General features: G+C 31.7%; 1 protein-coding gene across 1 annotated transcript; it reads right to left on the bottom strand.

The window, feature by feature from the left end:
- Positions 1–627: 627 nt before the first annotated feature.
- On the bottom strand, positions 628–11,748 carry LOC132747784 (uncharacterized; the record flags this gene model as incomplete). Its single annotated transcript, XM_060737280.1, has 3 exons — positions 628–1,068; positions 2,321–2,581; positions 11,262–11,748. Coding segments are annotated over 3 exons (1,189 nt in total), but the record flags the coding sequence as incomplete, so codon positions are not given.
- Between the last annotated feature and the right edge of the window lie 201 nt (positions 11,749–11,949).

Below are 11,949 nucleotides of genomic sequence, written 5' to 3'. Positions count from 1 at the left end.
GCATTCGAATAACAAAGTTATATCATGTATCAAGGTTATCCACTTAAATCAAAGGCTATCTTAATATAAAAAAGGCATTAACATATTATATCAGAGAGCGTCTTGACGCTTGAGTATTCATTCCATTTTTCAATAATTAAGAATTAGTTAAAAAGTCGTAATTTTATGACTTAAAAGGATATTTGTTTGTTCATGGGTTTACATGGCAGTTTTAATACAATTGATATTTAAATAGAGACATTTAAGAAAACGTGATCGATTAAAATAAACAGAAAAAGCAACAACAACAAAAACGTTGAATGGTGTTAATGTATACAAATAGAATGTGCCCTCATTTTTTTGTAAAAACGCTTAATTCTAAAAATTTGTTTTTTTTAAAATTGAATTTTTTAAATGAAAAAACTTTTTTTTTAAAACGAATATTCTTTTTCCCCCCATCTATACCAAGTGATACCTTTGCCAAACTCTGAGCCAGCACCTCTCAAGTACAAACCATTTAAATGGGTTTCATGACAGTTTATATACCACCAACCTCCATGGAACATAACGGCACAGTTATCACCACCTCTCAAGTCATTATCATTATCGAATGTAGTGAATCTTACACCGTTATGAGCATTTAAATAATCAAAACAGTTTCCGTAAAATCCTGCAAACTGTCAACCTATATTTATCAGTTTCGTCATTAACCTTAAATGTGGAATATTCGGCAAAAGCTGATGCGGGTGATACATTATCATGTTCAAACGTTTCCATGTCTATATAAAGTGCACTCCCAATTGTAGTTAATATGTTTATGTACTTAAGACCAAGCCAGTACTCGCCGGTTGTGTTCCCGAAGCCATTTACATATTCATTCCAATTTCTATAAAAGTTTTCAGATCCATCCTGAGGGCGTTGAATTACTGTCCATCCACCATTTGACATGTCACACCACACCCCAATATCAACACCTTCCTTCGGTTGAATAACATACATACCGTCTTCAGCATAGCCAAGCTCATATAGGGATAAACAGTCAAAAACGCCTGGTAGACGATGTATTTTCTTGTTTAACTTTTCGGATGTCTGCAAAAATAAATTTTGGTACGAATATTTATCGTCAGTCATTTGCAAATAAGAAAATATATAAATGAGGATGGGTCAATATGTAGTGCAATATGGTGACAAAATTTAACAAAACAGCAGATATTTTATAATTGTCTATTTCAACACCTCAAAAAATCTCCTATTCCAGAATTTCAAAGTTTTATCCATTTAATCCAATTTTAAATGCGTCAACAAAGTCCATCTTTTAAATAACTGAAAGGTTGCCAACTTAAGTCCATTTTAACTCTTGTAGTGATGACCTGCAAGATGCTTTTTCAGTCTATGAAAGAGGAAAACATCACACAGTGACAGGTTTTGAGAATACGAAGGACAGTTACGGAAAAGGAAAATAATTAAGTGCGAGAGCGTTGTAATTGCAGAAAGTACAAAGTATGCAATTTATTGAAGCGTTTTTTGCATATTTGTTTAAACGACATCTCTTGACAGATCGACCTCTAAAAACAGGACTCTGAACAACAATTCCACGGATATGAAATTAGCGTACATAACTTTCAAGATACTTGTCAATCGCTTTTCAATGCATGATCAACGAATATTTTTCATGGCCCAAATCTTACTTTTTCACTGGAAAACTAGCGTAACAGGCGTAAAAACCATGTGCCCCCGCTATAGCTACGAGTATCAATATGTGCCCAGGTGATCGCAACAGGTGACAAAGTGTAATCTTTCAGTTGGGCACGCGATAGATATTACGTGTATGTAAGTATATTAGGAAATTGTGCTCTTAAAACAAATGGCGTGTCCACGTCATGTCTTAAAATGCATATGTAATAGTTTCTGAATGACCACAGGCTACTTATTGTGTGCTCAGGTAGTGAATAAAATATTTCCTATGTGTCCACTTTTACTTACTCTTGAAAATCAAGCGTTTTTACTTTTTTAAATATAATTCAAATAAGATATAAATTTGATTATTTACCACAGTTGTTTTTATTTTATTATCATCGCCTTTGATCGTTTTCAAAATGGTATTTAAGAAATTGATCTGATTCTTAAAAGTTATCATTATATTAAATATGGTGATTTAAAATGCTTTTTTGTAACATAATATTGATTGATGTTTTACTTATTTTTATGAATTTTCCATGGCATGACAAATCAATAACATTGCTGTTTAAGTTATATATTTTAAATAGATTAATACCTAAGCAAAGAAACGCTATATAAAGATAACCTGCACATATGATGTCAAAACAGAAGTTTTCCTCACATAAACTATACCTGTGTTTTCATCAGAACTTGCATATTCTACATTATTTGCATATTCTTCAGAGCCACAAAGACATGTTTTATTGCTCTCGATGTAGATAAATGCAGCGTATTGCCATTCCATACAATGGAATTTACACGCTGGAAAGAATATACCTTGTGACATACTAACAAGGTTATTCCTTTTTTGTATCTCATTTATATATGACAACTTTAACATCACTGTTTCGCTGGAATTTGTCCATTCTTCACCTAATCCAATCTGTGTTTGCAAAATGACGATACAAATAACCCAAATAGTCCTAAAGTCATAAAATACCATTTTTCTTTTCTAAAAAATATATTTCCTCTTTCTTTCAAGTACCTTTTTTGCCTTCAAAAAATTGACAATACAAATCCAGAGATGAATTGCAGAATGATGTAACTAAATGAAACATATTTTCTTATAACATAAGATGTTTATTACTTGTATGATGCATTGAAAATGAATTTTTGTCTTTCCATCCAAGGTGGAGATATAAATGATTAAAATAAATGAGTGAACTCAGAAAGAAAGGAGAAGTTTCTTTCAGCAACACTAAGCGTGCCATTAGATATGAATTTAGATGACTTCATAAATATGTTATTTCTTACTTTTATATCCATAGTAAAAACTCATTTAATCAGACTACATTGTTTGTTTTTTATTTTATGCTTTTCAGTGGATTACTGATTTATCCGTGAAAATTATATTTGATAATTTCACAGTGAAAATTATCAAAATATAATTTCACTTTTTTCAATGACGAAACTACTTTTTTAAGATTTTCCCCATGTGGTACCTCAATTTTATTTTTACGGACAATTCTGACAATGTCAGGCTGTTAAAAGAAATAGCAAAGCTGAAATAGATAAATAACTTAAATGTCAAAAGTAACACAGAGAGAAAACTTACTTCTATTCCTTAAATTCCAATCACCAAATTTCGTCTCTAAATCTTTTTTTGTTTCGTTTTTACAGTCTGAAAAATACATTCCTTCCCCATGCAAAACTGCTCTTGATGACATTTGGGCATATTCAAGTATCCTACGAGCAATAACTGCCGTATGCTTTATGAAAAATTGAAAAGCATTGACAGCCATCACTCGTAAAATAAGTAAATTAACCCAGCGTTCCTTCAGCAAGCTTCCAAGTTTTCCATTTTCCTAGCTCCTTTTCTGAATGTTTTCACTACTGTCAACCCTTATTTTTTGTCTGTTACAATCCTCAAATAAGTTTTCTTTCTTTTAAAAAGGTGTATGACTAACAAATCCAAATTATATCCTTCTGAATCTTACACAATTATTTTCCTCCCATGAAATACACAACTTTAAAAAATGGCTGCCGTTTACATTTAAGAAAGCCAGGTCTTATATAAATTCGCAGTAAGTAACAGAAATATGGATGGATGGTTGGAATTTTCTCCTGCAAGAATTGTTTGTTTTTATTATTAAAACAAGCGATCATTCATATGTTTTTAATAAAATGAATAAATATCACCGTCATTTAACCTTGATTGGCGGACTTATTTTTCAGCTCAAGACTTCTTGTTTTAAATGAGAAATTCCGTCTAAATGGGGCTCTCAATGGGGGAAACAGATTTTAATATTAACGTAAAAATTATGGAAATTTCGTTTTAACTTGTTTTTAAGCATAAAATAAAAAGAAAATTTGTCTCGTGAACTTTAAAAACAGTATTCTCACTCGTGGCTACGCCACTCGTGAGAATACTGTTTTTAAAGCTCACTCGATGAAATAAAATTTCATCTTACACACAAACAAACAAATATCCTCTATATATTCTTTTGTTACTAGTAATTGTAAAAGTAACTGTATGGGTACTAATAGAAGTAATAGAGGGAGGTGTATGTGTTTTCATTCAAATTTATTCAATGTTGATATATTTATAACAATATATTCACAAGAGCTTATGATAATTTCTGGATTGATTTGTTATTTTGTTTTAATGACATCAATGATATGTTTATAATATTTGTGTATAATTCACCACATGGCTCTTATATAGATTAAACCAGTAAAAAAGTTGATTACCACACAACTACTGTAAGTGATTAACCTGACTATTGATTATTGCTTGTGACTGTAAAGTTAGGACTAAAATCATTCTTGATTTAATCCCCGGTTAGGCAAGTGACGTGTTATATAACATTATTGGTGATGTGCCATATTAAAAATTGTTAAATAATACTTTGATATTCCTAGGCAACCAATCAAAGGTTGCAAGTGTAATCATTATGACAAACGTTTGGTAAAGTTCTGTTGTGCTTTTGATTTTAATTTTTAAATACTCGGTAAATCGATATTATGATAGTAAAGAATGTAATATAACATGTTCAGCGAGCAGAGTGTGCTTGTTAGTTGAATATTACCTAGTAGCTAAAGTAAATTACTTGTTTATTAATGGATGTTTCATATTTTTGTATAATGGATAGAGATGAGACTGTCGGGACCCCTTTACACCTAAACTGTACATATAAACTCCTATTTGCACTAACGGGTATACAGAGAAATGCATGTATACAATCCCGGACAAAGTTTATAGTATCTAGCATAGGTTTAAGTAGAAAGATGAAGGAAACATTCGTTTGTTGAAGTACGATATGCGATTGTCGACATTACAAATTCGATGTATGTCAGACAATACAAAAACTTCAATGGACTGTTTTTTTATTCGTAATTTAGTAAAATGAAATAGTCTTTTAAAGTATTTAACCCCTTTTCTTCTTCCATACATAAGGCAATGTCTTTTCGGTTTTACGGAATGTTATTTCGTATTTACAAATATTATTTCGATTTGATAAAATACATGTCTTTCTACACAGCGACATTTCGCTTTAAGCTCTACTATTCGAATTGACAAAATGTTTCCTAAGTATGAAATCGTCCTTTTTTCTTAGATTGTGACTGATGCTGACAGCTTGTTTCACTATTTTACACCAATTTGCAAGTGTAACAATAAAATTTCGGAACAAGAAATGTTTATCGATCATGTATTGCGATTGACAAGTGTTAAGTTATTTATGTAGTACTACGTTATGTTTTCTCCAAATTTCAGTTTCTAGTTGCTATCACATCCAAATATTATGATAGATATTCGTGTTAAGAAAAATTAAAAACTCTTTAAAAAAACGTCCGTCTTTTGACTGGTATAAAAGGCCTATATATTGTGCATGAAACGCTTTTGCATACTAGGAAAGAGCTGCTGTAATTGAATGTTTGAGGGAAAACGGGTGGCCGTCCATAAACTGAAGACTTGACACTCTGATACCATTTTGTTGCATTTAGTGACTGAACAAAAACACATCTTGCAAGTCATATCTTCATAAGTAAAAATTGTCTTAGTTCGGCTATTTTTCGGTTATTTAAAGATAGACATTATTGTAAAAAAAAAAAATTCTTTTCTAAATTTTTTAACCATATTGGATTACATATTAACCAAGCCTTGTAGTATGCCAAATTATTTTTTGAGCACTTTTTTAAAATTTGCTTATTATAATTTATTCATAATTTTGTGTTTGACACGTGTATTGTGGTGTTTTCCAGAGAGGCCTATCTTGACAATCAAAACAGTATCACACTATGGTACTTAAATGAATTATGCATATGCTTAAACAATAAATGGATTGTGTTTTTTAAGGTTATGACGTAATTCCTATTATATTAATTTCTACATACTTTTATTCCTTCCTCTGGGAATACTTTTGTAATTAATATTTACAGTTGGATTACTGATTGTTCTAACGAAGTGTTTGTTTGACAATCCCAACATTCGGAAACATGATGACTTTGTTAATATTGCATGAGTTGTATAACAATAATGAATACAACAGAGCAAAAATAGAAATTTTCGCTAAAATAGTTGCTCTCGAATCCATATCATTCAACTGATGCGATCCGAGCTGGCCTGAAATAAAACAAACATTGGTTTTCGCTCGGTATAAACAGGTAAGTCAAACATGACAACTACTTTGACCTGAGGAAAATAGATAAATACAGAATCCCTAAAGAAAGCCCAACACGGCAAAATTGAAAATGTTGCAGGCTCGGTTTGATTGAGCCTGTTCATGGACGGTACTGGAATGTGCAAGTTATCGTCCACGCCCCCTAGCACCGGCTTAAGCAGAATTCAACATTTAAACATGAAATAGTAAATTTTGAATCTAGAGACATCCGCAGATGCGTTCATGCGGCGGTTATCATGGAACCTTCAATGTGACACTTCCGTGCCATTCCATGAAAAGCGGCGTATGGTCCCCAAGTAATAAAAAGCGTGTGCCCTAAACGAGAAAACAATGGACGGAACTAAATAAAAGCCTAAATATTTACTAAAATTACTTCTTAAGACTTACTCAATCTAACCAAACACTACTGTTACAATCAGAAAAAAGGTGTCAAAACGCAGTGATAATTACAAGTATTATGTCAAACATACCCACAGTTATCAAACATGACAACGAAAAACATTTGTGCACGTACAATATCTGACCGACCACATAATTGTGCGAAGTTTCTTTTAACATATCACGTTTTTGAGCTACAGACAAACTAAAGACCATAATAATTTGCTTACTCAAGTTAAATGATCAAATTGATTGATTGAGCTAGAAACGACATCTAAACTTTATAATTGCATTACGAAATTAAAATGATACCTTATGGTATTATACGTATCCTCATTGAATTCATAAATAGTTCAAATATCACTTGAAATCATTTCTAATTAGTTTATTAATAACAGTTACGACGCAGTAACAGCTTTTCTCAAATATCTCAGTGTTTTTTTGTCGGATTTTCGCAAAAGTGCGGACATAGCAACGATTTGTTTGCCGATAGGAATTATTTCGTTACCATCGATATATCCTGGATTCAACCATTTAATTATATGCTAGGAGTATTCAAAATATGTTATAAATCTACATAGCTTATTTCCTTTTATTAACATTAAACATTTTATATATTTATCCCGGCTGAATTTATTTGTGTTTGAAGATTAAGAACAGAAAATTGTACACAATGACAATATTTGCACACAGACGTTCTTTATCAAAGCTTAATTAGGTTTTTTTCTTTCACTGAATTTTTTTCTGAAATTTGCCTGTTATTTTCTTATGATTGACATTGGGACTTTTTGACTAAGTTTTTTTACTTGGAGTAAGATGGTGTAAAAGATGTTTGGCAATTATTCGCATAATTTTATTTTACTAATAGAATGTAAATACAATTTTTTGTACTGACTTTACTACGACTCTAGTTACATCAACATATTTTGAAAAGGTTTGTATTTTATTTAAACAACTTAGCAATGCTAGCTTTATTTGGACTGTCTAACAGAGCGCCATGCTTAATATACATGTATATTATTGCAAACCTGCATTGCTTTGTTTATATACATAGCGCTATTCAGATGTTGTAGCTTGAAATAAATTTTAAATCATAGACTTTAAGCAATACCACGGATTCTGGTCTGTCGTATGGGTCAGCATTTTATATACCATTACCTTCCTCTGTTATTTCTGCTGTTGTTGCATATATTTTCCTAAGAGCAAAGAAGATCATTGTGTCACACGGATCCAGTGCACTAGGTTCTGAATCTTCTAAAACATATGTTTAATTGATTATAACCTCATGAACATTTGACACATGATGTTTAAAGACCTCAAAGAGCGACACATATCTTATTCACCACCGGTTTGTTATAAAATCACTTTATGATACGTGAAAAACCGACATTGCATTTCTGAGCTGAATTCCAAGTTATATCCTAGTTGATATACCTTTCAAATGTTATAAAACAGCAGCTATGAAATTACTTTAAAGTTAAATTAACTGTTAGATTGTGGTGATTTTTGACAATATCATATTTGAGAACTGTTGTTTTAGCTTATCACCATGTGCGAGCCCACACGTCTTGTGACATCAGATAATGAGTTGAATGTCGGTACACAGAAACAAACTGAAACAGATTCATAATGTGCGCACTTAACGAGGCTTTAATTTTTTTGAAAAAGAGTTTGAAATAAAAGAAGTAGCTTGAAAAATACAATTTGTAATCGCTTTGATAGTGTGTGCCGACATTGAATTCCATATCACTTATCTTGTCTCAGGTCACGTGGGACGTCCATGGACGGTTATTTTTAAATAAGTTAGTGTCCAAATGTGTTTTTTTTTTTCTATTTAAATGCAAAGTAGTCATTGGTTTTGTACTTTAAAAAAGTTTTCAAGTTATGAAGCAATGAAGCTACATAATGGAACGTAATTGGTTATTCTCATGTTCTCGCTCATGTCAGAATGATGCACAAAGCTGTTATTGACGTCTTTGCCCACCAGAGTTATGCTTGATTGTTGTCATTTGACCATTACAGGGTCGGTGTGAATAAAAGCATTACACCATCAATAACAACAACCTTGCTACATGTAGAGGAAGGTTTCCGATCATCAGCTCATTTAAAAACAAATTCGATCTTATTTAATTCGTTCCTGTTTTCAAACAAACTCGCATTCCTAATTTTATTTGAATTCTAGTTGAGTATGAATGTGTAAAACCAATAAATTGATTTTTTCATTGACAAGCCAATGTTTCAAAATCTTTCTACAAAAGTTTGTTTATTGTTGCTTTAGCTCATTACATAACATTGTTACTCTACCTTATTACGTTTCCTTGTTATCAGTTTTGAAATAACGACGTAACTGAACTTTGATAAGCTTACAATTCTGAATTATCTTAATGACGTTTCAAAAGTGCAAAAGGCTAAATATGAATTGGCTGCTGAAAATAAAGTCAATTATTTGGAAGCAATGCATTTAAAGTGTGGTCGATTGGATGATAAAGTCTTCAAACATAGTGCAAACATGTATTCTAAAAAATTGTCTGACCAGTTAAAAAAATGAAAACGTTGAAGGTTTAGGTATATAGTTTGTTGAGAGACCTGTTCATTGTCATATCGGAATGCAATATGTGTTTATCAATACTGATAAAATGTAAAAATTGATGATGAATAAAACTTTAATGTGACTATTTTGATCCATTCCTTGAAAAACAGAGTATTGAGTCGAATATTGTTTGTGTTCTTAACAAGAAAGAAATGCCACTGCTTAATCATATGGAGTTTTAAATAAACATTTTAGCTCTGCTTTGTTGCGAATGTTTTTAAAACGAATCATAAAGCATTTGTTAACATGTGAAGAAACAATGGCTCTAACGTTAGAATATTGATTGCATTAATATTTAAGGTAAATTTTAGAGTATTATAACAGTATCGGGTATAACGAACTATCGCAGTTATCTAAAACAATTGGTTGTATCAGTCATTAATTAGTAATTAGTAATACCAAATAGGAAAAACAACAAATGTTAAACAAAACTATTTATTATTTACACATTATGGTAAAATATTGTTTTAATAATGTATCACATAGATTTACATTTATGCAATATCCAACTATAAGTACTATAAGTACATGTAGTTGTGCATTAAAATTTTTATTTCTTCGTTCTGAATATTTCATGCATTTTTCTGTAAATGTCCTGAAAATGAATACATAAGGCAGTCACAGGAACAAAGCTTTCCTCATAAAGAATTGAATAATGGTTTTCTAACCAGACCCACGTGGGTCAGGTTAGAGCGTTCAGATTTCACAATAGTTGTCACAATGATCTTTGGAAACGTTACATAGCATGTCAAATGAATGGCTTAGACTTGTTTCAAGCATACAATATCCACAGTATTTGTTATTGTAACTTCCAGCGTTTGTTCACGTCACATGACTTGTTTTAAAACTACACGGTGATTCTGTTGGCTTCTAATTTTTTTATAAATATTTTACGCGCTTTAAACTCAAAATATATACATTGTAGAATCAACAAGACCAGATATATTATGGCTTTAGTTAAAGATGATAATAAAAATTAAAAAAAGAAAGTAAGTCTCTAAAATAATTAACATTCCCGTAAGATTGTATAAATAACTAAATCATAAAGAATGTTTTATGTGTACATAGGATGTTGCGTGAAATGGTGATGATTTGAAAAAGCAATGAAAAAATGATTTGTTGAAGTTTAACAAAACGCTGCTTAAATAAGCACTATGTTGAAATGTTGTATCCCTTCATACAAATGAGTAACATTTTATATGCGGCCAACTTATAGACATTTCCGGGATTTGTTAAAAATGTATATAGGCAAAATTAAAACTGTTCAATAGAATTTTTTAAAACTTGGCATGTTGTTAGAATACTATAATAGTAATTGTGTTGTTGTAAAGTGACAATCATTAACACTTATTAATTTGTCTTTGCATGTGTTTTTTTAAAGCATTGATACTCCGATGTATTGTTTTGAATGAGCTACCTTCGTGAAATTAACTGTTTGTTATAATTATTATAACAGATTTAATAGATTTCTTATGTCTGATGAAATGTCTATTCTAAATGCTGCGCTTTATTCTAGAATAATTGACTGAATGACGAGTTTGAACGGTGATTTTCATTCCATGTTCATTATTTTCAGGTCAACTATTCTATCAGCTGAAGTATAACAAATAGAAATAAACGACTGTGAAAATTAAACATACATCGACAGAACTAGTACACAAATTCTTCATTTAAAATTATATAAAATGTACGTGTAGTCGACATTCTCGACAGAACTAGTACACAAATTCCTCATTAAAAATTATATAAAATGTACGTGTAGTCGACATTTCGTACCGTGACGTATCTTACCATATCAATTCTTTTGTTGTGATAAGCTGTTTTTGTTTTGTTCCATTATCTTAATAAACATGTTAAAACTGTAGTACAGTATCGTATTTGCCGTCGGTTAACTGTTAAGGAAAATTTCTTTTAACCTTCATTACTACATTGCGAATAGAATACTTATAACCCCAACAATGCAACCAGTTTACCCCATTGGCATACGAAGAGTGACTCCCTGATAAGTACATTCCATTCAAATTGCTATGATGACACTTTTCGTACCACCATGCTCCTTTGAACATTTGAGCGCAGTTGTCTTCTGATTCGTCGTTATCCCTATCTTTAGTCGAGAACATATTTCCATCGTGTAAACTTAGACTATCACCACAATTTCCGGAGAAACCACTAACATGCAATCTAAAATTTGAAGCCTCATCGTCAACCTTAAACATGGAATAGTGGGCAATAGCACTTGTAGGTGATATATCTTCAAATGCTTCCATTTCAATTCTCAAAGAACTGTCTATAGTAGTAAGCCGATATATATTCTCAAGGCTAAGCCAGTACTCTCCTGATCTGTTACCGAATCCACAAACATAATCCGTCCATGTTCTGTAGAAGTTTTCTGACCCATCCAGTCGACGTTGTATAACTGTCAGTAGTATAGAGTATGATGGTTCCGGGACACTTTGAAGCCTAAAAAAGTGTTTATCTATCAAACCAAAGGGTAAGACAGCTCGACATAGCTTACCCATCAACCCAAAAAGTAAGACAGCTCGACATAAAACCCCATTTTATTGATTTAAGAACACCCTCAGGCCAAAAACCCCCCGGAACCATCATACTCTATACTACTCATAAATAGAATACTATAAGACAGGCGGGAACCGACGAGTC

This window comes from Ruditapes philippinarum, unplaced genomic scaffold (genome assembly GCF_026571515.1).
Source record: "Ruditapes philippinarum isolate M1 unplaced genomic scaffold, ASM2657151v2 ctg1750_1_1_1_1, whole genome shotgun sequence".
NCBI classification, from domain to species: domain Eukaryota; kingdom Metazoa; phylum Mollusca; class Bivalvia; order Venerida; family Veneridae; genus Ruditapes; species Ruditapes philippinarum.
The sequence above is the reverse complement of the archived record's forward strand: the minus strand, read 5'-3'. Positions and strand labels throughout refer to the sequence as shown.